Here is a 25,606-nt window from a genome sequence, read left to right as displayed (position 1 = left end):
TGCACAGTCCTAACACTCAGTCACAGAATGAAAAACTCTCAGGTCCACAGAGAGACCCCTACTTGCATTCTAGACCCATTACCACTGAAACATAAATCAAGATCACAGTTTGTTAGAAAAGTTTAAATAACTTAAAATTAACTTAATTATGAACTTAATTTGGTTTCTCAAAAAAAAATTGAGCTTGTTTTTAGTCTGTCTTTTGAAAACACCGGACTGGCCAGCTTAGGAAATTTCATTCCGCGAAGACAGTTACGAGAAGCAGAGCTTCAAGTTACCATGTTTCACAGTAGAAAACTTTATTCCAGTCATGTCATTTTCACTTCAAGGTCTTCTAATGACCAATGGTCAATTTCTATTCAACTTGGTAAGTTCCTTAGAACTTTCAGAGAAGTAAGGGGGGGGGCTGTTTGCATTTTGTATGTCTTCTTTAGACTTTCAGCTGAACTTTATTTTAGCAAACGTCCAAACGTAAGTTTAAATAACACAATTGAGTCACTTCATTTAAAAAAAGACGAACGTCCACTCATTCCTGCTTCTGGCCACGACGGAGTTTAGGGACCAGACCAACAGCTAAAGGGGCAGAGGGAACGCGTGGACCCCCGGCCCTGGGGCCCGCGCCGCCGTCCTCGAGCGCAGGGAAACCAGGTGAGGCGGGTCTCCAGGCCACGAGCGGAACAGACCCAAGACCCGCGGGGGCCCCACGCGGCGGCAGGCGGACCCTGAAGGCCCGGCCCGGGGTCTCCCGCGCGTTCCGCCGGCCGCCAGCTCGGGGGGGGGAGCGGAGCACAGGCGCGGCCCCCGGAAAGGGCTCGAGTTGGCTCGGGTCCTGGGGACCCCGCGGCGCTCGGGCGTCAACCCCCGCCCCGGCGTGACTCCCTCGGCGCCCCACGCACGACGCGCAAAGTCCCGCCAGGGCCCTGGAAACGCCCGCAGGGACACGGCGCTGTCGCCGGGGGCAGGACGCGGAACGCAGGGAAGCACCCGGAGACGCGGGCGGGTGCAGGCAGGGCCCGCGGGGGAGGCGCCGCCCGCAGGTGCCCGCAGCGGGGGACCCGCCGCGAACTGAGCACGCGCGAGCCGACAGGTGCACACGCGCCGGAACGGACCGAGGTAACGGCGCTCGGAGGCGCGGCTGAGAGCCCGTCCGACGCGCCGAGACCCCACGTGCCCGCGGCTCGGGGACGTCCCGGGGCGCGAGCGTGCGCGGGGCGGCCTGCGCGGGGTGGGGCGGGGAGCGCGCGCCGCGTGGGAGCGCCCAGCCGGCGAGGCCGCGGCGGTCGGGGGCGCGGGGCCGAGCCGCCGAGCATGCGCGGTGTGGTCGTGCGCCGGGCCGAGCCGCCGAGCATGCGCGGTGTGGCTCCGAGCTTGGCGCCGCGCGGGGCGGGGCGAGGCGGTTGAGCATGCGCACCGGGTTGCTGGGCAACGGCTAGCGGCGCGGAGGCCGCGGGTCGGGGTCGAGGTCGGTGCGGCAGCTGCCGAGCGAGCGGGAGGGAGGGACCGCGGGGAGAGTCCTCGGTCCGCAGCACCGCGGGCTCATCGTAGCCGCTCTCGGGAGGGCGCCAAGGCGGGGACGGTGTCCCGACGTGGTGACCGGGCGGCGCCCGCAGGTAGGGGCCCCGGAGAGCGTGGGAACCCGGGTGCGGTGCCCGCTCGGGGCGGCCGGTCCAGACACCGGGGAGGGCCACCGCGACGGGGCGGCCGCCAGCGACTCGGGCCGCCGGTGGTCGCCGTCGCTACCGCGCCCGGGCGCGGTTCACAGCGGGTCGCGACGCCCCGGAAGGCACCGCCCCCGACGGCTCCGCCCCCGACGCCGGCTCCGCCCCCTGCGCGAGGACTACGGCGGCCGACGGCCACGCGACGCGAGGACCCGACGCGCCCCCGAACCGTCGGGACGCCGCGGGCGTGACGGGGCAAAGCTGTCAGAGCTCCCGCGGAGACGCTGCGGGGAACGGCGGCCCGTGCGGAGGAGCGCCCCGCGGGCCCTGAGCCCCGGCGGCCGGGCGCGACGGAAGGTTCCGGAAGGGCCCCCGGCGTTCCCCGTGTGCGGCCGGCGCCGCCGCGATGACCCGGGCGGAGGCTCGTCACAGGCGCCTGCAGCCCAGAAGGGACCGCGAGCGCGGCCGGCGGGTGCCTGCACGGGACACCCCGCGGCTGTGTCCGCCGCCGCCCCGTGTGCGCTGCGCTCCGGCCCGAGGCCCGTGTCGTCCCCGGGGCGCGTCGGGTCCCTTCCCGCCTGGTCCTGACGGCCGCGTCTCGGGCTCCCTGCGGCGACCTGCTTCCGCCGGTTTCCGGGGAGTCGGAGCGGGCAGCCGTGGCGAAGCGGGTTTCGTCGGGGCTGTGTCAGGGGGACGCGGCTGGGCCCGAGTCGGCCTGTGTCGGGCGCAGCCAGAGCGAGGCTGGACGCCAGGTCGGCCCCCGCGGCCTGTCCTGCGTGTCCCAGACCGACCGACCGTGTGCCCCAGGGCGCGCGCGGATCCCCACAACCGTGTGCCGCTCTGGTCCCGGAGTGTCGTGTGTCCCTTCCCCCTTGTCTGTCCTGCATGTCCCGGTTTGTGTCGTCTGGGGTCCTGGGATGGAGCCCGGCATCGGGCGCTCTGCTCGGCGGGGACTCTGCTTCTCCCTCTCCTCCTGTGCGCTCTCCAACAAAATCTTAAATATGTATCTTGCACTTAACTATTCTCTGATCTCTTCAGTCTCAAGTTTTGTTGTACTTCCTTACGCATGACATCATATGAGCAATGGATGTTCTCCTTCCGATTCCTATGCCCCCTCCAGCCCGCCGGACCGTCAGCGACCGCGTCGCCCGGGTGTGCTCCCTGGGTTTTCCCGCAGGGTCAGACTCTCAAGCGCGTCTTCCCTCCAGACTCCACCCAGAGATGTTGACACGAGCTCTAACGTGGACGTCCTGTTGCTTTTGTTTGTACAGTGGAAGGATTAGAGGACTGTGACATGACGACACAACTTGATAGAGCCGAGGAGCAAGCGCGCCTGACGCAGCATGTCAAAAAACAAGGTACAGAATCCTGTTTTAGAACCAACAGTGTTTTCCGTGCATCTTGCCGTCTGCAGTCAGGTGGATGGAACTGGAGGGCATTCTGCTAAGTGAAATAAGTCAGAGAGAGTTACATGATTTCACTCATGTGGAAGCTAAGGATCAAAGGGGAAGGGAGGGAAAAATACAACAAGATAAAATCAGAGAGGGAGGCAAGCCATAAGACACTCTTAATCATAGGAAATAAACAGGGATGCTGATGGGGACCGGGGTGCGGGACTAGGGTAGCTGTGGGGCAGGCATGAAGGAGGGCACATGATGTAATGAGCACTGGGTGTTGTGTACAACTGATGAGGCACCGACTTCTGCCTCTGAAACGAATAAGACACTATGTGCTAATCAATTGAATTTAAATTTTAAATTTTTTTAAATAAAACAAACACTGTTTTACTCATGACCATTTTTTGTATTTTCATTGTACTTTATTTTTTCTCATTATGTTAGTCACCATACCGTACATCATTAGTTTTTGATGTACTGTTCCATGATTCATTGTTTGCATGTAACACCCAGTGCTCCATGCATTTTAATTCAGCTCTTTGAAAGTATAAAAATATAGTTGCAAACCTCGCTCCAGTGAGGAACTATGCACCATAGTACCGACTGCAAGCATGTCCTAGGTGCCCAGCAGTTTTATTCTGTGTTAAGTTTTTGCCAAACAGCACATACTTAAACGCAGGATTCCCTTTCATATTACAGAAGCAAGACTTTGCCTAGAGTCTAACTTAATTGTAGTAAAGCAGAATGTGTTCAGACATGCACAGCTTTTATAGGTCATAATGAATGAATTCATATTATATTTAAGACCTTTGCAAACAGATGAAAAGACATTACTATGTCACCAACATAAACGAGGAGACTAGGCTTTGCCACACTTGCGTAACGTGGGTCAAGCATCCTGCACCATTACATTGGGTCTAGTATGTCACCAAGATTGAGTACTAAAGCTTAAGTTTTCTTCCAAATGATATATTACAAAATGTTCATAAGTAAGGCTTTTTTCCCTAATTTTTAGGGTCATTCATCTAAACAAGATAACTTAGCAGTCACTGCAGTTGCTTTACAAGATCACATTTCACATGATCTTCAACTTCGAAATCTTTCAATAGCAGATCATTCTAAGACAAAGGTACAAAAGAGAGAGAACAGATCCAAATCTCTAAAAAGAAACACAAAAGCGATAATAGATACTGGACTTAAGAAAACTATACAAGGCCCTAAAGTGGAAGATCCAGAAAAAGAATATGTTCTTGATCCAAAACCACCACCATTAACTTTAGGTGAGTTAATCTTATCATTCATATTTGGGCTTATTACAGCTAAGGAATCTAGTTGAGATTAATATTATAATTTTTCCTGGAACAGAAATGATTCTAATTTATAATCTTACAGAAAGAATGTGTGTACTGAAGTTTAAAAATGATGATGGGGATGATATGAGCAAGAAAATAAAGATAGAACTACATAAAATAAAAATAGTAGAATGCGATCAATATCCACTAATCCACATGGGTGGAAATTAATCAATAACGGGAAAGAAAAAGTTCTCTCTTCAGTAGAATGACAACTGATAAATATATAGATTGGGCCAGAAATAGAAAATCCCCATCCGGCCGACAGCACAGTAAGAACAAGCCTCAGTGGCTGCTGAGACACAGGGTGTGGACACGGCCTCCCAGCATGCTCACACACCACACACGGAAGCACAGCCACCTCCTACTGGGGACCCTGTGCCAGCAGCACCCTGACCACGTGACCCAAGTGCCATCACCAAAGGGACACACACTGACATGCCCCCCGATCTCATGCTCTGAGAAAGGCGCAGCATCCCCTCCAGGGTATTCTTGCCAACATGCATATCCGAATTTAATCTCGAGGAAATATCAGATCACCCAAAGAGATGGACATACTACACACTTCCAGGCCAGCACTCTTCAAAAATGTCCAGTCAAGGAAAGCAAATGAAGAGAGAGAAACTGTCCCAGATACAAGGGATGAAGGGGACATGACAGCTGAGTGCTGTGTGTCATCTGAGTCCAAAAAAAGGACTTCCATGAGACAAGAACGAAATCCAGTAAGGAGTACAGATTAGTTGCCAGTGTTAGATCGACGTTAATTTCCTCACCTTGATCACTGAACTAGGGATATGGAAATATTAACATTTGGGAAAAGTGGGTAAAAGGCCCATGAGGATTCTTTATACTGGCTTTACCACCTTTTGCAAGTCTCAAATTATTTTCAATTGTAAATTTAGAAATAGAAAAGATTTTTGCACAATGCTGGGCATGGAAACTAGGTTTGTCGGGGGCGCTGTGCCCTCATGCAAGTGTGATGGCTGCAGGAGGCCCAGGGAAGCCTGCGGGCTGCTGCACGGCGTAAGAGGAGCCTGTGGCTGCAGCAAGACCAGTGGACACTCATAACTTCCCGCTGCACTGCAGACAGGAGATGGCACAGCCTGAGAACATGCAGACGCTGGGAAGAACATGACAGTCTCTTGTGCATGTGTAATTTCTGGAGACAACCAACTAGATGATCGTCATAGTCAGTTTAGCAGGAAAGGTTTAAATTAGACATCAGGAAGAACTTCCCAATTTGGAAAGAGTGAGGTTAAAAAGAGTAAATGAGTTATTTTTCCAGGAGCTCTTTGTGAGAAAGGAATTTTTAACTATTATGCATATTAGCTACCAGTAACTGTTGAACCATATGCTCTTCATTATTCTCTATACATCGTACTGCACTCAGGTCTCTTCTTGCTGATTTCGTGGAGCTCTTTATGTACCCTACATACTAATCCCTTGTTGATCGAGCCACTGAGATCTCTCAGTCTGGCACGGTCTTTTAATTTTAGGTGTTATTTTATATCGAATAAAACCTTCATTCTGATTACTGTGAAATCCATCAGTTTTTCTCTTTATTGTTTATGCTTTGGGTGATTTAAGAAATCCGTACCCATTCTGAGAACACAAAGGTTTTCAAAACCACATTTTATTTACCTTTACAGTTTGCCTTTCACATTTAGACCTCATCACAGTTTATTTTGCATACAGTATTCGCAAAACCAATTGATAGAAAAACTTACGTTAGATTTTTCCCTAAAACCATCCTCTATCCTTTCTTGGTTGACCAGCAGCACCACATTTTGCCTTTCCCAAGTTTTCCAAGTTCATACAAGAGAGGGTGGAAGAGTCAGAATGTATGATTAGGGGCTTCTGTTCCTATGTCAGGATTTTACTGTTTTAATTCATAATAGTTTTGTAATATGTCTTAATAACTGGCATAAAAGGCCCAAAATTCATTCCCTAAAATCTCAGAAGTATATTCTTTCCATACACTAAAACAGAGTGGGTGATCTTCCGATTTCATCTTTGTGGAGACATTCCTTCTAAAACCTCCCATTACTTTGCTCCCCTAAGGCCCAGTTGCTCTGTGGGGCTGGCACAGAGCCATTAGCCTTGGATATCTTCTCAGCATCACCCTGTGGGCTAATACCCTTTGGTTCTCCTGCATTAGCTCCTCTCTCTCTGATTGCACAGCTTCCCCTTTTTGTTTATGCCCTCATTGGGGTAAAGCCACTCCTCCAGCAAGCTTCCTGGAAAAGAGTGCAGAAGAGACCAGTGTATAAGCTTATGGACACAAAGATAGCTTTATCCTATCACAGTCCATTGATAGCTAATAAAGAATTTCAGTATGGGAGTCCTCAGAATTTTGAAAGATTTGCCTTCTCGTGTCTGTGTTGTTGGAGGTAAGTCTGATCTAATTCTGACTTCTGACCCTTTTTGAGACCTGTTGTGTGTCTCACACACAAAACTTTGAAACCTGCTTTTTGTCCCTACAGCTGTGATGTTTCATAGTGGCGGGATTTGCTGTGAATCCTTTGTTCTGGGCCTTCCTGGGGCCTCTCAAACTAGAAACTCACATCCTCTTGTGGGAAAAGTTTTAGGCTATTTTAAGATCTTTACTCTTGATTTTCTGTTTTCTTTATGGAATGTCTGTCTTTCAGATGTCAGGCCTCCTAGTCTGGTCCTTTAGTTTTATCTTCTGTCTCCTGCTTTATCTCATCTTCCTACTTTCTATGAGATTACTTTAACTTTCTCTTCCAGTATTTGAGTTGGCTTTCATTTCTACTATATGCCTGTTTCTACTATATGCCCATTTCTACTATAAGATTTTTGATTTTTAAGAGCTCTTTTTTGAACTTTGTTCCTGGTACAACTTCCTGTTCTTGTTTTGTAGATGTAACACTTCACTTTCTATGTGAAGAGAGCCCACAGGGTGGCACTTGACCCATTCCCTCATTTGGGGGTGGTGTGGGGGTGGGCATTGGTGCTCCCACCCTGCCCGTGCCCCAGCTGCGGCAGCTCTACTGGGACGTAAGCTCTGCTTGACCCAGAGGGGACACATGGTGGGCTCTCAAATGTGGCTGAACTAGGAATTGATCCTGACAATAATTATACATCGTAAGAATTTTTAGCAAGAGAAGAACCTGACAGATACTTGTTCTGTGAAGGTCACTGGTGGCCAAAACAAAACTAAACTGAACCGGCAGAAGACAACACTGAAGCTGAAAGACAAATCAGGCCAATACATGTGAAAGCCTAGTATTCTTCAAATTTTCTTTCTGAAAGTTGGATAGCAGTCCTGCCTCCTCTAGAGAATATTGTGAATATGACACAGGTGTAGGGAATTCTTTATAAATAAAAGCATAAGCCACAAAGGGAGGTATTGTTACCATTGACTTCTGTGCACCGTGGAAGATCATTCAACATTTGGTGGAGGTACATGGTATGTTTTGCTTTCAAATTTGTTTACACAATAATGTCATTAAGCTATATCTGAGTACTATATTCTAAATAGATTACAACTTCTGTTTCGTACTGTCTTAACTTTAGCACAGAAGCTGGGCCTCTTTGAACCTCCCCCACCGCCACTATCCTCAGAGGAATGGGAAAAAGTGAAACAAAGATCCATCCTGCAAGGGGACTCTGTGCAGCCGTGCCCAATATGCAAAGAAGAATTTGAACTTCGTCCCCAGGTGTGTAGCCTGAAGATCAGATAAGCAGGCTTGGGAACTAGACTGAGCTGGAGCCTCAGATCCCAGGTTTCATTTTTCTAGTTTCTTCTGCCTACGTGACCTCAAATACTTTTATATTTTCTTTTCCATTAATTAAAATGTGTGTGTAAGAAAGAGCTAAACACCCTCATCAAACAGTTTTGTTTATTTACCAAGTGATACACTCAAGTATAAAGTTCATACAAAAGGAATTCCATTCCGCTGGCTGGGAATAGCTGAGGAGGGACAGGAGGCATGGGGCAGGAAGAATGAAAGCAAATGGAAATTTTTTTTTTTTTTAAAGATTTTATTTATTTATTTGACAGAGAGAGAGAGAGAGATCACAAGTAGGCAGAGAGGCAGGCAGAGAGAGAGAGAGGGAAGCAGGCTCCCTGCCGAGCAGAGAGCCCGATGCGGGACTCGATCCCAGGACCCTGAGATCATGACCTGAGCCGAAGGCAGCGGCTTAACCCACTGAGCCACCCAGGCGCCCTCCAGTTCTCTATCAAGACCTAATCTTACATATGTGAAAGCTAGGTATTTTAGTAAGATGTTAACCCTTAAACCACAGAATCATCATCTAGTATAATTTAGTATTTTAGTGTAGCAAGAGTTAATAGAACCACATGGAGGCTTTCCGGCCCCAGCAACCTCTTTTTTTACTGTGCTGTAAGTATTGAGCCTGACTGTTGTCTGAGGGATGAAAACTTACAGGGCAGCAGGGGCTCAGGGTGCATCATCCCCACCATTTCCTCTGTTCTGTTTTTTATACATTTCTCACTAAATTCTTATTTCCATTTCATTATAGATATAGACGCTTGTGTTTATTTTGCATTTTTAGTTAGTTATTGTCGTTGTGCTTGGGTTTTCCCTTCCTTGTACACAATAGTTGGCATTTCCCCAGCATTTGATGATTTCAGTACTTCGGACTCCAGTAATTCTTGTACATCACTAAGGGAAGCACTGTACCCATTTAACAGATGAGGAAATAAGTCTAGCGGTCCACAGTGGGGTGGCTCAGGAAATGTTTGCATGGTCAGCTGGAGTCCAATCCCAACTTCTAGGTCATCTTTAGTGCATTTAGCACGACTTAATCATTCATTGTTATCTCAGAGAATGTTTGCCAATAACAAACATTTATGGACATTTAAAAGTCTAATACTTTAAATATATGGAAGTACAAAGTTACTCAGTACAGATAATCAAATATCTATTGATAAAACACCCAAAGATTATTCTAGAAAGCATGAGGAGAAGAGTTAAGATGGAGGAAGAGTAGGGGGACCCTAAGATTGCCTTGTCCCTCAAACACAGCTCGATAATTATCAGATCATTCTGAACACCCAAGAAATCAGTCTGAGGACTGAGAACAAAACCGCAAGTCTGGAAGTAGAAAAGCAGCCACCTTTTGGAAGGTAGGAGGTGCAGAGAGTTGATCTGAGGGAGCTACAACCGTGGGTACTGCGGCAGGAAAGGAGCCCTGTTTGCAGAGACCACGGCAAGGGATCGTACAGAGCAGAGTGCACTATCTGACAAAGTCTCACGTTTTACAAGTCTGCCACCGCCAGGGTCATGCCTGGCTTGAACATGCTCAGGAAGCTAGGCGGGGTGGACCCAGGAGTGGATAGGGTGGTCTGAGGATACCCTGGGTGGCGAGAAGAACGGGTGGCATCAATGCGCTTCACTCTTTGCAGAACTAGGACCAGGGACTCCGGTTGCAGGCCGAGTCTGGGTGCCGGCTCTCTGCTCCACCCCACCGTAAACTCCGCACTGCTGTGTGGTCCTGCGACCACTTTTCTGGCATGGTCCAGGCAAATGGCAAAAGCATAGTGAGACCCTCCCCCAGAGGAACAGCATGGTTCCGTGCCACAGGATCCCTAAAATTGTGGAGTTGTAAAACCCAGTCCCGCCTGGGATAAAACAGCTTGGACACAGGCAGAGGGTGAAGGCAGGGATCTGAGGGAAGCTGGGAACACAAGGGGGTGACTGATTGCCCTTCTGTGGGGGCTCGCTGAAGAGTGGGGGGGAGCCAAGAACTTTCCGTTCCAGGGCTAGAGAGCATGGCGCCACCATATTCATCCAACCCATCAGTGATGAAACACCTCAGGGAGCAACACAGATCAGCCGAGTGGAGACTAGCACGCGTACACCAAGCCCCGCCCCCTGCACCCTGCAGGTGCGTTTCCACTAGAGCAAGTCTGTCTGAGAACAGTGCAACAAGCCCTGCCCCAGAAGGCCTGCACGGTACCTTGCAGGTACCAAGTCCACGGATCATAGAGTACTGCAAAGCTTGATTAAGGGGAAATAGGATTTAGCTTTTTATTATATTTAATTTTTATAAATATAAAAATATATAAATATATATTATATAACATATAATATACAAAATAAAAATATATTAAATGTTTTATATATAATATATAAAATATTTACAAAATACATATATTTATATATAAAATACATAAAATGAAATATAATAAAACAATATACAATATATAAGTATATATTATATATTTATATATTGTATATATATAATATATATAATATAAAATAGGTATATATAAATCTTATATAAATATATAAGATTTTTTTTCAATTTTTAAATGTTTTATTATCTTTTTAATTTTTAATGTATATATATATATATATATATATAGTGGTGTTTTTTGGGTTTTTTTTTTTTGTTTTTTTTTGTTTTTTTTTAGTTATAGCTTCTTTAACAAGTAGATCAAAACACACCCAGGATCTAGTTGTGTTTTTTCTTTTTTTTTTTCATTTTTTCCTTTTTTTTCTTTGTTTTCTAAGATGGAGGAATTCGCCCTAAAATAAAGAACAAGAAGTAGAACTGATGGCCAGTGATTTTCTTTTCTTCAAATTTTTACTTAAATCTAGTTAGTTAACATACAGTGAGGTATTGGTTTCAGGAATAGAACTCAGTGATTCATCACTTAACATACAATACCCAATGCTCAACATGAAAAGAGCCCTCCTTAATGCCCATCACCCATTTAGCCATCCCCCACCCATTCCTCCATCAGCGCTCAGTTCTCTATCTTAAAGAGTCTCTCGTTTGTTTTCCTCTCTTTTTTCACTTCTCCCTCCCATATGTTCACCTGTATTGTTTCTTAAATTCCACAGATGAGTGAAATAATATGGTATTTGTCTTTCTCTGACATTTTTCACTTTGCATAATATAACTCCATTCACATCACTGTATAGGCAAGACTTTGTTCTTTTGATGGCTGAGTAATATTCCCTTAGATATAGATATACCACATTTCTATCCATTCATCATCTCTATCCATTATCAGATGGGCTCTTTCCATAGTTTGGCTATTGTTGATAATATGACCAGGGATTTAATCAATACAGGTATAAGTAAGATGTCTAAACTAGAACTTAAAACAACAATTCTAAGGATATTAGCTCGGCTTGAAAAAAAAAAAGGATAGAAGACTTTAGATAAATCCTTACTGCAGAGATAAAAGAACTAAAATCCAGTTAGGATGAAAAGTAAAATGCTATAACTAAGGTGCAAACCCGAATGGATGCCATAAAATGAAGACAGATGAACCAGAGGAACAAATCACTCACATAGAAGATAAAATTATGGAAAGTAATAAAACTGAAAAGAAGAGGAAAAGAAAGATAATGGATCACCAAGGTAGAATTAAGGAACTTAGCAACTTATTAAAATGCAAAAACATTCGTATCATAGGCATCCCAGAAGATGAGAGAGATAAAAGGACAGAAGGTTTATTTGAGCAAAGTATAGCTGAAAACTTCCCTAATCTGGGGGAGGATACAGACATCAAAATCCAAGAAGCACAGAGAATTCCTATAAAATTCAACAAAAGCTGGCCATCGCCAAGACATGTATCACAGTCAAATTCACAAAATACACAGACGAGGAAACAATCCTGAAGGCAGCAAGGGGGGGGTAGTCCTTAACCTGTAAGGGAAGACAGATCAGGTTCGCAGCAGATCTGTCCACAGAAACTTGGCAAGCCAGAACAGAGCGGAAGGAAATAATTCAACATGTTGAATGGGAAAAATATGCAGCCAAGGATACTTTATCCAGAAAGACTCTAATTCAGAATAGAAGGAGAGACTAAGAATTTCCCAAACAAAAAGGAACTCATGACCATTTGACCAGCCCTGCAAGAAATATTAAGGGGGACTCTTTGAGTTGGGGGGTGGCGGGCGGGAGAAACCAAAAGCAATAAAGACTAGAAAGCAACAGAGACCATCACCAGAAACACCAACTCTACAGGTAACACAATGGCACTAAATTCGTATCTTTCAATAATCACTCTGAATGTAAATGGACTAAATACTCCAGTCAAAAGACACAGGGTATCAGAACAGTTAAAAAAATAAGATATGCTGCCTATGAGAGAGTCATTTTAGACCTAAAGACACGTACAGATTGAAAGTGAGGGGACAGAGAATCATCTATCATGCTAATGGATCTCAAAAGAAAGCCAGAATGGTCATAGTTACTCATTTATTCATTTATTTATTTGAGAGAATGTGTGTGTTCACATGCGGGGGGTAAGGTGGGGGACAAGGAAAGAGGGAAAAGCAGACTCACCGCTGAGCAGGGAGCCTGATGTGGGGCTTGACCCCTGGACCCTGAGATCATGAACTGACCCAAAGGCAGATGTTTGACTAAGCCACTCAGACACCCCAGACAAACTAAATCTTAAAATGAAGACCATAACAAGAGATGATGAAGAGCATTATATCATAATTAAGGGGTCTACCCATCAAAAAGCTCTAACAATGGTAAATATTTATGCCCCCAACTTAGGAGCACCCAAATATATAAATCAATTAATAATAAACATAAAGAAGAACACTTGGGTGACTCAGTTGGTTAGGCATCTGACTTCTTGATTTCAGTTCACATCATGATCTCAGGGTCGTGAGATCAAGCCCCACATCAGATTCCATGCCAAGCGTGGATTCTCTCTCCCTTTTCCTCTCCCTCTGCTCCTCTCTTCCCTGAAGGGGACTTCAACACCCTACTTACTGCAATGGACAGATCACCTAAGCAGAAAAACAAGGAAACAGTGGCTTTGACTGACACACTAGACCAGATGGATTTAAAAGATATATTCAGGGTGCCTGGGTGGCTCAGTGGGTTAAGCCTCTGCCTTCAGCTCAGGTCATGATCTCAGGGTCCTAGGATTGAGTCCCGCATTGGGCTCTCTGCTGAGCAGAGAGCCTGCATCCCTCTCTCTCTCTCTGCCTGCCTCTCTCCCTACTTGTGATTTCTCTGTGTGTCAAATAAATAAATAAAATCTTTAAAAAAAAAAAGATATATTCAGAACATTTCATCCTAAAGTAACAGAATATACATTCCTTTCAAGTGCACATGGAACATTCTCCAGAACAGATCACGTACTGGGTCACAATCAGCCCTAAACAAGCACAAAAAGATCGAGATCATACTATGCATATTTTCAGACCACAATGCTATGAAACTTGAAGTGAACCACAGGAAAAAAAATGGAAAGACCACGAATGCATGGAGGCCAAATAACAACCTACTGAAGAACGAATGAGTTAACCAGGAAATGAAAGAAATTTTAAAAATACATAGAAGGAAATGAAAATGAAAATATTACATTCCAAAACCTTTGAGATACAGCAAAGGCAGGCCCAAGATGAAGGTATATTGCAATACAGGCCTACCTCAAGAAGCAAGAATTATTGGGACCTCATCAAGATAAAAAGCAAAGGAAAATCAACAAAACTAAAAGGCAGACTATGGAATAGGAGAAGCTACTTGCAAACAATATATCAGATAAAGGGTTAGTATCCAAAATCTATGAAGAATGTATCAAACTCGGGCGCCTGGGTGGCTCAGTGGGTTAAGCCGCTGCCTTCGGCTCAGGTCATGATCTCGGGGTCCTGGGATCTAGTCCCGCGTCAGGCTCTCTGCTCAGCAGGGAGCCTGCTTCCCTCTCTCTGTCTCTCTCTGCCTGCCTATCTACTTGTGATCTCTCTCTGTCAAATAAATAAATAAAATCTTTTAAAAAAAAATCCTTTAAAAAAAAAAAAAGAATGTATCAAACTCAACACCTAAAAACCAAATAATCCAATCAAGAAATGGGCATAAGATATGAACAGACATTTCTTCAAAGAAGACAAACAAATAGCCCAACAGAAAAAATGCTCCACATTAGTCTGCAACAGGTAAACAAATCAAACTAATCAAAACTACCTGTCAGAATGGCTAAAATTAACAAAAGAAACAGCAGGTGTTGGAGAGGATGTGGAGAAAGGGGAATGCTTTTGCACTGTTAGTGAGAATGCAAACTGGTACAGCCACTCTGGAAAACAATATGGAGGTTCCTCAAAAGAGCTAAAAATAGAAATACCCCATGACCCAACAATTGACCTACTAGGTATTTATCCAAAAGACACAAAAATACAGACCCAAAGGGGTACATACAGCCCAATGTTTATAGCAGCATTATCAACAATAGCCAAACGATAGAGCCCAAACGTCCATCAACTGATGATTGAATAAAGAAAATGTACACACACACACACACACACACAACACACGGAATATTACCCAGTTATCATAAAGAATGAAATCTTGCCATTCATGACATGGATGGAGCTAGAATATATTATGCTAAGTGAGTAAGTCGGAGAAGGACAAATGCCATATGATCTCACTCATATGTGGACTTTAAGAAAGAAAAGAGATAAACATATGGGAAAGGGGGGAAGGGTGAGAGAGAAATAAACCGTAAGAGATTCTTAACAATAGAGAAAAACTGAGGGTTCACGGAGGGAGGTGGAGGGGAGGATGGGATAGACGGGTGAAGGGTATTAAGGAGGCACTTACTGTGATGAGCACTGGGTGTTGTACATAAGTGATAAATCACTGAATATTGCACTATATGTTAACTAAGTAAAATTTAAATTAAAAGAAGAAGAGAAACTTAACCCTACACCGAGATGAGCTAGCAAAAGAAAAGCAAATAAAGCCAATAACCAGCAGAAGAAGGGAAATAATAATTAGAGCAAAAATAAATGATTTAGAAACAAACAGCAGACCAATGAAACTAAGAGATGGTTTTTGAAAGAATTCATAAAACTGATAAACCCCCCAGCCAGACTTATCAAAAAGAAAGAGAATGGACCCAAATAAAATCATAAATGAAAGAGGAGTGATCACAACCAACAGCACAGAAATACAAATAACCCTGAGAGAATATTTTGAAAAATTATATGCCAAAAAAACTGGCAATCCGAAAGAAGTGAACAAATCCCTAGAAACCTACAAACTACCAAAATGGAAACAGGAAGAAATAGAAAATTTCAACAGACCCATAACCAGCAAAGAAATTGAATCAGTAATCAAATCAAACGTGTCTGAGACTTGAGTCATCCCCAAGAGCCTTGCCCACTGTCTCTTCTCTTGGCCCCACACACTGGAGAGAAGAGAAGCCAGTGGCTGGAAGACCAGCCCCCTCAAGCCTCCTTCCGCACAAGTACCCTGCTCTTACCCCCCAGCTCTGGGAGAACCACACACCTTCCTCCTTATCCTGCGGCCCAAAGTATCACTGTGGCCACAGAGAGGTGACATTTTCCTGTGAGCATACTTTCCCCGCATGTGAGAAAGAAGAGATGATTCCAGTGTCTCCGGACTTTTTTCTGGAACTCTCTGTTCAAGTGTCACAGTCAATGAGCTGCAATGCTAAGCACTCCGGGAGTGCAGCTCAGCGGAACAAAGCCCTGCACAGAGATGCCCGACCCCTCCCTCCGCTCCCCCTTCCCCCCACACCCTGGTGTGGGCTGGGCGCCCCCAACACACACCCCAGCTTGCTTCCTTTCTCAGGACCTACCCCGGGGTACACCTCCTGCAGAAGCTGCGGCGCTTACGGAAGACACGTGTGTTTGATGTTTCGGACTGTCGCTGACTCAGTCTTTCTGGCGGATTATATGCCTGTGCTGTGCTCAACGTCAATGCGAAATATTAGAAATATCAATCTTATTAATCTGCTTTTTTAATTTTTCAAACAAGCATTCAGAATTTTTCTTTTAATTAGTGCATTTATGCTGCTGCTCTTTTAACACTAAACTTCAAACATTTTTGTCTTCTCGTGCACAGGTGCTGCTTTCGTGTTCACATGTGTTTCACAGAGTAAGTGACGCCCGCCCCCCCCCCCCAGAGTGAGCTGGGTGCCAGCCGCGCAGCTCTCACTCACTGAAAGTCTCCTAAGACGAGCCACTTATTTCATCCATGATCACCACCCGGAGTTAGAAATCTGACTTCAGGCTACAGAATAGTTCATCCTGCTTCGAAAATCACGAATTTTACAGACAGAAGAGCCACCCGTGTTTGTCCCACACCGTGCTGTCACAGACGTCCTCAAAGTGAGCGGCGGCTTGCTTCCTGCGGCCGCACTGCGGGGTGGCCGTCTGCACGGGGCTCATCTGTCTTGACACGCGGTTTTCAGAAGTTTTTGATGTATGTGCATGTGTGTTCTTGTAAAATTTCAGTTTGGGAACAAGTTTCACGAGGAAGGTGTTAACATCTGATGAAACGTCTTCCCTTCGTAATCCAAACTGGACTGTCTCGTAATGAGGAGAAAAGAACACTGTAATTACATTAGGAGTAAGAATGTTATTTATAAGTAATTGCTCATAAAATTTTAAGTGAAATGTTCTTCTTCAGGCATGCCTCCAGGCTTTTGAAAAGTTCACAAATAAAAAAACCTGCCCTCTCTGTAGAAAGAACCAGTATCAAACCAGAGTGATTCACGACGGAGCCCGGCTCTTCAAAATAAAGTGTGCGACCAGGTACGCAGGGTCCACCCCCTCTCCACGACATATCCAGCTGCGGCGCCGGCTGGTGACTCGTTTTCAGGGAAGGAGGGATTTTGCCTCCCTCCTTGGCCACTGCCTCCCCAGGGCCTCCCCCTGTTTTGAAATACCTGTCAAGGCCGTCCTGAGTGAGTCACGTCAAACATCTGTGTTCCAGGATCCAAGCCTGCTGGCGGGGACACGTGGTCAGGAAGTGGTACCAAGACCTGAGGAGAAAGCTACCTCCCACAGACGCCAAGTTGAGGAGAAAATTCTTTGAAGAAAAGGTAGGTCCAGGGCCTTGATTCTCCTGGTAGTCTGCCCGCCAGTGGGTCACTGGGGTCAGGGAGGCCCGCCGTGGCGGTGAAGCCCAGAGACTCACTTCATTTGCAGGCCTTTTACAGAGGCTTGAGAAGCTGCTAAAACCCCATCCCACCTGGATTTCCAACCCAGGCAGTGAAATACTTCTAGGTTTTCTTTTCTAGTTAAATAAAAGCATTATCAAATTGAAAAGAGGTTAAATTCAAAACAACTTTGGTTTGGCCATTTCATGACACTTGCTTAAATAATCTCTTCAGAGGAAGGAATGGATAAAGCTGAAGTTTTCACATCCCCTGAGCTGCACGTTCAAAGTTTTTATTTATAAAACAGAGCTCCCACTCGCTGCAGTTTTACCGGGTGTCTCGTTGGGCCTCACGGGGTCACCAAAATGTGAGTTTCAGAAATAAATAACCTCGGTTTCTACCCTTTCTTTGAATAATTTTTTAGCTTTTTTTTTTCTAAGATTTTATTTATTTGACAGAGATCACAAGTAGGCAGAGAGACAGGCAGGGGGTGGGGGGAAGCAGGCTCCCCGCTGAGCAGAGAGGCCCTCAGGACCCTGAGATCATGACCTGATTAAGGTTAAGGCAGAGCCTTAACCCACTGAGCCACCCAGGCGCCCCAACTTTTTAGCTTTTATGTTTACTTTTTGGCTTACCAGTTTTCCACCCTGTACCCCACGAGGCGGGGTAGAGCAGAGGAGCCGGCTAGCCCGGGTTCCAGCCTCAGCCCCATCCTCACCAGCTGGTGGCTCCGGGCACAGCCTCCGTGCTCACCTGTAACAGGACAGTCATGACCTGACCCCCCAGTGCTGCTCTAGGACTAGCGCCCTGTAGGCCGTGAGATGCACAACTATTTCGTCCTGTGTCATCCGAGCTCGTCTTCACGGTGACTGCTTCAGATGTGGTCGTAGCCCACGCTGCCGGGGACAGCACGGAGGAGGCTCTGGCATTCTGACATCACGGTAGCTTCCAGTCGCGAAGATAAAACTCGCAGTTGCGCTTCCCTGCATTTTCTTTATGGAAGTGTCCCTCACACGTTTATCCAGCCCCTCCCTACACTTGCTTGTGAGCCTGCACCCCGTTTGGAGTAACGGGTGATGGAAGATTACCCTTTACTGAGTGAAGAGATCCCTCTCTCCCTGTTACGTCCGTTAGCATGTGAAGCCCAAGTGGCCGCAGCCCTGTGCTCTGGGGGAAGAGGCTGACGTTCACCCTACGCGTCAGGCTTTGATCAGACTTCCAGTCCGAGCTTCTCAGGCCGAGGTGCTGTCTCTCCGTGCGTCTCCTAACCTCGCCAGCCTTGTTTGTGCCCTGGCTGAGGGGCTTCTCCAGAGAGCCCAGGACGGCGTAGGGATCCTGAAACTAAGTGCATTTAGGCTCGACCCTCAAAGGAGATGACGCCAGACTGTCCCAGGGCCCTTCCTGATCACTCAAGTAGTTGGTCCAGGCAGTGTCGTCGTCCGTGAGTGCAAAAGAAAATCGGGAACTTGGCTGATTGTGATGTCATTAAATCTCAGATTTAATTAAGAAAATACACTCAGCTGCCCTCAAGAGAAAGACAACATTAAATGCAGTATAGGAACCAGTAACCCGAAAATCCTGACTCTCCTGAAGACAAGGAGATGGAACCGCTGGTGGAGATGGGCCCGTGCAGCAAGGGCAGCCCGAGTGCAGGGGGAGAAGCCACAGGTGCGGGCCTGCTCTGCAGTAGGGGGTCCGCTCCAGCTGGCACAGGCGTGGGGGGCTCCAGGAGGGGCGGCGTCCACAGCAGCCCGCTGGTTGCGGAAATGGAGGCAGGGGCAGAGCAGAGGCTATGGAGAGAATCTGCCATTCTACTTGTGAATAAGAAAAACTATTTTCTGAGCCATTCGTGCACATTATGGCATCTATTGGGGAGCACAGGATATGTGAGGAATGAGGACAGAGTCCTAGTGAAAGCCCCCCTTCCATTTCTGCCTGCGGGGTGGACATGAGAAAAGCTTTGCATTGTTCAGCACCATCCATTTGACAGAAGAAACAACAAATCGGCTAAAACTGCTGCAAACTTACTGGAAATGTGTGCCACCGTCTTGGGTTTTGGACAGTGAGCCTTTGCTCTAAGCACTTAGAGAGCAGTGTACTGCCCGCCATCCTCCACCTCCCCTCGGACCTTTGTATCCGGTTTCAAAAAGCCCCCGTCTGTAGACCAAGTCTGTAGACCAATACAAGATTCAACCTAAGCTGGGGTCCTCAGTGCCACTCACTGCGCTGAGCCTGTCTTTAGGGCAATCTGTCACGTCCTCCTTCACCGTCAGAGACTGGCGGTCTCTTGAGGAGTGGCTCACACTCGAGGCAGGGAGCGACTCTGTCCATGGCGAGTTGTCATCCTTCTCCTGTGTTCTCCTCGTGCTCTTCTCTCTCCGGGGGTCTGACAGTAATTCGAACATATTGTTATTACTACTCTTAGTAATTCTAATATAATACTCTCTTGGCTTTCAAATCAGAAATTATTAACTTCTCTTATAAAATTTTAATTACAGATGATAGTCATTTTACCTGTGTGTGTAAATATTTTTTCATTTGCATATATCATCTTATTACAATTTTTAAAAATACAGGCTCACTCTGCCTTCACATAAAGCAGAGTTGTGTGACTCAAGTGATTATACATCTATACCCAAACACAAACACACAAATGTGCACACACATGCAAAGACGCACACTGTAATTCAGATCATTCTTCCCCAAAAGTGCTGATTTACTGTCATACTCAATTTGTTGCACAAATAAACATTCATAACTGCGTCAGCTATCTATTTCTTAATTAAATCTATAATCCGCAGCTCTCTGCTACTTTCCTAAATGTTCTCTTCAATTTCTTCATTCCTCACTCTACTCACTTGTCCCATTTGGTCATAAATATTGAAATCTATAAACCGAAACCTCATTTTATTTTTTTAAATCCAGTTGGTTAACCTACGGTGTGATATTAGCATCAGGTACAGAATTCAGTGATTCAGCACTTCCATACGGCAGCCAGAGCTCGTCCCCACCAGGGCCCTCTTTAACCCCTCTTCCCTCCGCCTCCCCTCCAGGGACCAGCAAGTTGTTCTCTAGAGTTAAGAGTCTGTTTCTTGGTTTGTGTCACTCTTTTTTTCCCCTTTGTTCATTTGTTTTATCTTAAATTGCACATATGAGTGAGGTCATGTGGTATTTGTCCTCTTCTGACTGACTTATTTCACTTGCATAATACCCTCTAGCTCCATCCATGTTCTTGCAAACGGCAAGGGTTCGTTATTTTTGATGGCTGCGTGGTATTCCGCTGTATGTATACACACACCACATCTTCTTTCTCCATTCGTCCCTCGATGGACACTTGGGTGGCGTCCATAGTTTAGCTACTGTAAATAGTGCTGCACTAAACATAGGGGTGCAGGTATCCCTTTGAATTAGTGTTTTTGTATTGTGGGGTAAATATCCAGGAGTGTGATTACTTCATCATAGGGTGCTGCAGTGTTGACTGTTTCCTGCACTGTGCGGAAGCTTTTTATTTTGATGGAGTCCCAGTAGTTTATCTTTGCTTTTGTTTCTTCAGGAAGCCTATCTAGAAAAAGCTGCTGTGGCCAACATCAGAGAAATTACTGACTGAATTCTCTTCGAGGATTTCTTGTGGCTTCAATTCTCATATTTAGGTCTTTACTCCATTTTTAAATTTATTCTCATGCGTGGTGTAAGAAATGGGCCAGTTCCATTCTTCTGCACATAGCCGTCCAGTTTTCCCAACACCATTTGTTGAAGAGACGGTCTTTTTCCCACTGGACATTCTTTCCTGCTTTATTGAAGATTGATTGACCATATAATTGTGCACTTATTTCTGGGTTCTCTATTCTGTCCCGTTGATCTAGGTGTCTGGTTTTGTGCCAGTTCCATCCTGTTTTGAACACTACAGCGTTGCAATAGAGCCTGAAGTCTGGAGGCGTGATGCCTCCAGGTTCGCTCTTCTTTTTCAAAATTGCTTTGGCTCTTCAGGGTCTTCTGTGTTCCATACAAATTTTAGGATTGCCAAACCTCATTTTAAATAAGTGAGACAGGGGCACCTGGGTGGCTCAGTTGGTTAAGCATCTGACTCTTGACTTCAGCTCAGGCCATGATCTCAGGGGCCTAAGATCAAACCTCACGTTGGGCTCCACGCTGCGAATGGAGCCTGCTTAAGCTTCCCTCTCTCCCTCTCCCTCGGCCCTTCCCCCCAACTCCCACTCTTGCCCTAAATAAATAAATGAATAGTGACAGCATTTACTGTCAGATAGTGTACTGTAGTGGGTGCTCTTGTCATTGTTCTGGCTGCCCATGTGGGCACACACCTGTCTGCCCTCATCCCTGGCGGTGTGCTCCAAGAGCCTCAGTGGATGCCTGAAATTGCAGACGGTACCAAACCCTATATATACTACATTTTTTCTCTACATACACACCCCGGATAAAGTTCAGCTTATAAATTAGGCACAGTAGGAAATGAACCACAACAAATAATAAGACAGAACAATTATAACAATATAACAGTACACTATAATAAAAGTTATATGGCTCTGGTCTCTCTCTCTCTCTCTCTCTCAGTATATCTTACTGCACCCGTCTGCACCCATCCTTCTTGTGATGATGTGAGATGACAAAATGCCCCGTGAGGAGATGAAGGGAGGGGAGTGACATAGCATTAGGCTATACCGACCTTCCGGCAGTGCGTCAGGGGAGGGTCGTCTGCCCCAGGACCGTGCTTCGCAGTGGGTAACCGACACCATGAAAAGCAAGACTGCAGAGAGGGGGTCAGCTGTGTGTCTGAGTGTCTAGGTGGTCAGAGCCCAGAGGCTATTGTTTCTTACACAGACCAGTTCTTAGTCATTTACTGAATGGCTCTTGCAATTTAATGATTTTTTCCTACCTTTTTCAAACTCTCCTGCTGGCATAGTCTAGGAAATAGACCATTTAATCTACAATTTTAATTTATAATTTTAGTGAAATCTGAAAATTACTGAACGAGGCTATTGAATGCCACATTACCTAGGACTGTACAGATACATCCAGACCATGTGGATAGATACACAAGTGAGTTTGTGGAGAACTTGTATCAATAAATTACATTACTGTAAACTACTGGGTAAAAGATGGTTGAGGAACAGGGTACTCACAAAGTCTCAAAGCATCGACCCACAGATTCTGTGTAATTTGCAAAGGGTATGAGAAGCCTTTACATCGGAAAGGTCCAACAGACATCTCAACCTAATGACTGAAATGACCAATAACTGCACAAGTTGATACCACGTGCTCCTAATGTGCACAGAGTGACTAGAACAAACATCACCTTTACACTTTCCTGCCAAAAATGCTTAACCTCAACCCAATCAAGAAAGCACGTGATCAACTAAATCCAAAATGAGGATATCCTCATAATTAAAAAAAAAAATAAACAAAAGTAAGAACCTGTTCTTACTGTTCACCTATTAGATTGCAAGAATTGGAAAATGTGATGATAATTATCTAGTACTGATGAGAACGAGGGGTAAATGGACATTCTTATAAGACATCAGCAGGACGAAAAATGTACATCCTTCTGGCTGACAGTTCTCTGAGCCATCCTCTAGAAGTCACCCTACAGATGTACATGTATGCTGAGATGCATCCATGACTTGTTCACTATGGCAACGATTATAAAAGAGAAAGAACCAGAAACAGCCAAAGAGTCCGCCACCAAGGAACATCCACACAGTGCTTACTATACAGCCATTGTAAAGACCAAGTTAGATGTGTATGTGGGGGTAGTAAAAGATCTCCAAGAAAAGGCAACAAAGAATAATAACTATACAAGGTATCATGATAGGGTTAAACTATAATAGTAATTACAGCAAACATGATTGAGATGAATTTCCTTATTAAATAACAAACTTGAATTACATTGAAAATCCACTAATAGCTGCTTATGAGAGAAACATTTGAATCAAATGAAATAAAAATGCCCTATATAAAGGCATGCTCAAAAGTAAATGAGGCAAATGCAAATAAATAAATAAATAAAATAGAAAATCACAGGGCACATGGGTGGCTTAGTTGGTTAAACATCTGCCTTCTGCTCACGTCAGGATCCCAGGGTCCTGGGATCGAGCCCCGCATCAGGGTCCCTGCTTACCATGGAGTCTGCTTCTCCCTCTCCCTCTAGCCCTCCCCCCCACTCTGCTTTCTCTCTCTCTCAAATAAATAAAATCTTTAAAAAAAAAAAGGCAAAAGCCATGAAAAAATAGAAAATCACAATAAAATAAAGGAGTATTAAAACACATCAGGAAATTTTCAGAGTGTAAGTTACATACTGTCCTGATGCTCATGACAGTGAACACACTCGTATTCTATGGTATATAGCTAATGCTGTATTTAGAGCGCAACTAGTATTAAGCACATTTATTATTAAACAAGAAAGACGAAAAATAATGAACTAACCATTTAAGTCAGAAAGCTATTTAAACACTAAAGAATTTTTAAATGTAGGAAGTAGAAAGTATAAAGATAAAAGAAGTAATTTATTAGGATAAAAGTAAAACCAGTAAGTGAAGCCAATAGCTGGTATTTCAGGAAAGAGAAATTAGAAGTGAATAATTTTTTGGTGATTGAAAAACTACCAAGTACAAGATAAAGTCTCACCAGGGTTAAAACAGATAAAACAATGTAGACACACAGAACAGAAGGCATAACCATATATGTGGAAATCATTTTAAAATGATAAGACTTGTATGCAAATTTATGCTCTTAAATCTGAAATTATTTATCTTCTATCAAAATAGGAAACACAGAAATATATAAAAATGACTGAGAAAAATGATATTAAATCGTCTCAGTCTTTACCAAAAATATACTAAACAGCCTTTCTTAGTAATGACAGCAATCTCAAGCTTAAGTGACATTTCCTTATCACAGTAAAGATCATACATCAGAAACTAAAAACATATTTTTTAGATACTGAAACCCTAAAGATGCAAAATAGGTTATCTATTATCACACTTTGGCCAATCCTTGCCAATGCAATAATACAAGAAAATGAAGCACCTAAAAATAAACTTAACAAGGAATGTACAAACTCTCATCAGGAAAAAAATGTTTTCTGGGGTTAACATTAGCAGCGTAGCAAAATAAAATGTTCCTCACTCATACCCACGCCCTCCTCCAGCAACAACAGTCTGGCCTCCAACCACAGGTAAGAGGGAACTGTAGGAACTGTGGGTTCCAGCACCACTGAGCAAGCGAGTCAGGAGTTTCACCCACCCACGTGTCCAGTAATAGGGACACACACCTCGGTTCCTGTGGACCCTGAGGTGCGCTCGCCCGTCTTGGCCACAGTCTGTGAGCCCCTGGAGAGCACTGCCTCAGATAATCACCCACATCCAAGAGAGACTTTGAGAAGTCCAGGTTTCCAAAGGAAAAGCTCCACAACACCCATGGCAATGCCTTGCAGAGGGCCAGAGGACTTACACTTTACCCATGTCACCCCTCCCCCAGGAGGCACAGCTCGGGCCCAAGAGAGATCTTCTTGGCCATGATTTCTCCTGCAGGAGAACGTGAGAGCTTGTGAGTGAGCACCCAGCTTCTTGGGCTGTGTGGGACATACCAAAGGGACTCGTCCTTCCATCCAGCATACTGAGCCATGAGCTGCGTCACCGGGGGTGGGAAGAAACTGGAAGAGCAGCAGATAGGACTCCTGAGGGATGAAAAACACAGGACCCTACTGACTGTTGTAGCCTCCATCAAGAAGCCCCAGGGGAGGTGCTTCATTTGCAGATCCCCTCACGTGGCCCCCGGTGCCGCATGTGCCTCACCCACACCCTGTGGCTGGTTCCCTGCGCACACTCCTGATGGCGACGGCCAGGAAGCACATGCAGAGAGCCAGCCTGCATCTGGGGGCCAGGGGGGACACAGACTGGAGCTTCAGCGACACCCTTGGGAAAGTCGAAGGGAGGCCATCGGCACCTGGCCTGGCGTGACGCAGAGTCTAGAGAAGGCACACAAGTCTAAGAATTCTGCCATAAGAGGAGCACGACATGGAGCAAGTGTGTCCACAGGAGGTCTGAGAAAGCCTCAGAACCCATACGGGGCCGATAGAAAGGACTTCTCTCCTGACGCTACTCAGTAAAGACACAGGAGGCCGCGGTTACTTTGGTTTGGTGACAGCAACGCAGGACTGGAAGAAACGTGAAAATCAGGAAGATACGACACCACCGAAGGGTCTCGGCAGCCTCCCAGTCACCAAGCGAAGACCTGGCGAGCTACAACCTGGCAAAGAATTCGAAATGGGCATTTGAAGGAAGCTCAGTCAGGTGCAAGAAAACACAAAAG

The 25,606-nt window shown here is 45.6% G+C and overlaps 1 protein-coding gene across 11 annotated transcripts in view; it reads left to right on the top strand.

Moving 5' to 3' along the window:
- Positions 1-1,094: 1,094 nt before the first annotated feature.
- Positions 1,095-25,606, top strand: part of RNF32 (ring finger protein 32) — a 36,929-nt gene continuing 12,417 nt past the window's right edge. For 4 of the 11 annotated variants that reach the window (XM_046021245.1, XM_046021235.1, XM_046021240.1 and 1 more), the window contains exons 1-6: positions 2,955-3,076; positions 4,071-4,335; positions 7,945-8,087; positions 16,243-16,275; positions 16,810-16,934; positions 17,116-17,224. In XM_046021245.1, the coding sequence (XP_045877201.1) occupies positions 3,002-3,076; positions 4,071-4,335; positions 7,945-8,087; positions 16,243-16,275; positions 16,810-16,934; positions 17,116-17,224 (750 nt within the window). In that variant the 5' untranslated portion in view covers positions 2,955-3,001. Of the gene's footprint in view, positions 1,114-1,556; positions 1,611-2,880; positions 3,077-4,070; positions 4,336-7,944; positions 8,088-16,242; positions 16,276-16,809; positions 16,935-17,115; positions 17,225-25,606 lie in introns of those variants that run through there. The other 7 variants (XM_046021238.1, XM_046021244.1, XM_046021239.1 and 4 more) reach the window with 6 other exon arrangements.

This window comes from Meles meles, chromosome 10 (genome assembly GCF_922984935.1).
Source record: "Meles meles chromosome 10, mMelMel3.1 paternal haplotype, whole genome shotgun sequence".
Taxonomy (NCBI): Eukaryota; Metazoa; Chordata; class Mammalia; order Carnivora; family Mustelidae; genus Meles; species Meles meles.
This window is presented reverse-complemented; position numbering and strand designations above follow the sequence as displayed.